General features: G+C 53.5%; 1 protein-coding gene across 1 annotated transcript; it reads right to left on the bottom strand.

Moving 5' to 3' along the window:
* Positions 1-255: 255 nt before the first annotated feature.
* LOC136461888 (lecithin-cholesterol acyltransferase-like 1) lies at positions 256-2,191 on the bottom strand. The gene is made up of 2 exons (XM_066461252.1): positions 906-2,191; positions 256-348 (listed from the first exon to the last, which is right to left on the bottom strand). The coding sequence occupies exons 1-2, from the start codon at positions 1,920-1,922 to the stop codon at positions 256-258; spliced, it is 1,110 nt and encodes a 369-aa protein (XP_066317349.1). The 5' UTR covers positions 1,923-2,191.
* Between the last annotated feature and the right edge of the window lie 409 nt (positions 2,192-2,600).

The raw sequence follows: 2,600 nt of genomic DNA, 5'->3' as shown, positions 1-2,600 counted from the left end.
GGACCATTTTAGTGTAGTTTGGTCTAATTTCGGGCTGGAAGTAGAATTTAACACAAAAATCTTAGCCGATACAAAATTTCTTCGAACCTAAAAAAACAATATTTCAAAATTTCAACAAAATTGTGAACCCTGGCTAGCAGTGTCGTGCTGGATGTGTGCGCGGGCAAACCGTCGCGCCAGCCGAGAGGAGAGGCAATTTCGCCAGTGCGCCGAGGAGAGGCTGTGCCCCCGTGAGAGCTTGTGCAGGCCGCGAAACTACGGGGTGAGCATGAGCAGGAGGCGCACCACCACGGCACTCCTGTGCCATGTGGGGACGTGGGGTGGGCCGGCAGGAGAGCGGGCACCACACTGAGGAAAGGGTGGGAGCGGAAAGAGAGTTTTTGTCCCATTGATACATAGCGTTTACATATATATCGGATAGTGTTTTGTCAATCTATTATTACTATATGACACATCTTTTATGATGGTATGAAATTTTGTTTTATCGACCCTTTTCTTAACTAGTTACAGTGGGGTTGGATTTTCGGTGAAGTTCCGGAACGGTTTTGCACGGATGTCTGAGTGAGGCCTTGTTCCTCCACTGAAATTCAGTTCCTATCGCATCGGATGTTTGATATAAGTGTATGGAGTATTAAATATAGACTTAAAAATAATTAATTGTACAGATTGTGACTAATTTGCGAGACAAATTTTTTAAGCCTAATTAGTCCATGATTTGACCATGTGGTGCTACAGTAAACATGTGCTAATGATAGATTAATTAGGCTTAATAATTAATTATGCTTAATAAATTCGTCTCGCGGATTATTAATGACTTCTTTAATTTATTTTTTATTACTATTCGAACACTTCATGTGACACTTCGATATGATACCTAATATAATATTTATAAACTTTACCACCACCTGACTTATTAATTGGGGGTGTAGGATAGCACTGATGATAACGGCGAGAACAGCGTCGTCCCCGAAGAGGCCCGTGTGTGACACGTTGCGCACCTTGAGCATCCTAAAGTAAGCTGCAGGACGCCTCCATGCCGGGTCGACGGCGAGGAGGCTCGCCAGGTTGACCAGCCCGTCGCCGTCTCCCACCATGACCATCCTCGGCATCAGGTCGAAGTCGTCTCCCCGGTAGGCCAGCATCTCCGGCGTGTCCACCCCAACCCCGACGACGCAGGCCACGGGCACCCGCGGAGATGGCAGCTCCCGGAACAGCGGCAGCACGCGGGACTGGTACGGCCCGATGGCGTCGAGGAAGTCCGCCACGTCGTTGGCCGTGTACGTCCTGCTCCGTGTGGTCACCAGTGGCTGCCCGGCTCCAAAGGCGTTGGTGTTGGGCAGCGGCCAGAGGCTGCTCTGCAGGCTCCGGTACTCGCCCCTGAGCGCCAGCGGGTCGACGAACGGCAGGCCGAGATTGTTGCCGGCGACGAGCGTCAGCATGCCCAGGACGACGCCTGCCCACGGCGCGGCCACGGGCACGAACCGCCTGCGCCACGGCAGGGGCCGCCGCAGCAGGAACTGGTGCCCCAGCGTGCCGCCGTAGCTGTACGCCACGATGGTCACCGGCATGCCGCCGTTGATCCGGCTCGCCCTCTCCACCAGCCTCTTGAGGCGGCCGAAGAAGGCGTCGCCGACACTGGACGGGTGGCCCGGCGGCTCGACGGCGTACCGGAAGTCGTAGGGCGAGCCGAACAGGGTCTCGTCGTCGCGGTAGCCTCGCCGCTCCAGCCGCGACACGAACTTGTCCATGTACGAGAAGTTCCTCCGGTCTGGGTCGGGGTAGCGGAAGCCCCGGGTGGATCCGAAGAAAGGGACGCGGGTCTCCACGCCCGGGGCGTTGCGGTAGTCGTCGGACGCCGCGTCGTACACCGCGGCCATCTGCTCGGCGAAGCAGCGCACGTCGGCGGCGGCCTCGAGCGCCATGTAGTTGAGGTAAAGGCGGAACCAGCCTTACCCCTTGCGCCCGCCGCAGCGCGGTGACGACGGTGGCATACCCGGGCACCACCACCACGGGTGGCAGCTGCGGGGCGCGCCTCGTCGTGCTCACACGTATGGACAGGACGATCGCTGCCGCGACAGGAACAAGAAGCCATGTCGTCGCCCATCGCAACCGCACTACCGTGGCCATCACGAACGTGTGCTTGAATTTATTTGGCGAGCTACTTACTTTTGCAAATGGTAGCGATCAGCGAATTCATATGACCACCACCTTGATTACCTACAATGTACCACAAATAGCACTGCATATGTGCCGTATATGTATGTATATACCTCAACGGTTTCCGTCAGAGATCGATGAGTTTATTCCTTCCCATCTCATTCACTTGAGACGTTGGCCTAGACCGGATATGACCGAGGTCTTTTATTTTTCTTTCTAATCTAATATTAGAGTAGTAATAAGGTCAGATGCAGCCACCTACCCTCGTGCTTTGACTGTTGAATTGAATGCACCGATATACGGATATAAATTTAAGTTTACTTGCTACGACAAAACTTACACTAGTGACGTGTTTTAATTTCAAGTCATTGATTAAGATGTCTCCTTTGTGCTGTTTTGGCATAGTGAAATCTACGAATCACACGAGCACTTGTACCAAGTTT

This window comes from Miscanthus floridulus, chromosome 1 (assembly GCF_019320115.1).
Source record: "Miscanthus floridulus cultivar M001 chromosome 1, ASM1932011v1, whole genome shotgun sequence".
Classification (NCBI taxonomy): domain Eukaryota; kingdom Viridiplantae; phylum Streptophyta; class Magnoliopsida; order Poales; family Poaceae; genus Miscanthus; species Miscanthus floridulus.
This window is presented reverse-complemented; position numbering and strand designations above follow the sequence as displayed.

Coding starts and splice junctions, on each gene's coding strand:
- LOC136461888 (XM_066461252.1), bottom strand. CDS start 1,922: ATGGCGCTCGAGGCCGCCGCCGACGTGCGCTGCTTCGCCGAGCAGATG. Junction 349..905: donor ACCCCCAATTAATAAGTCAG/GTGGTGGTAAAG, acceptor CCCTTTCCTCAG/TGTGGTGCCCGCTCTCCTGC.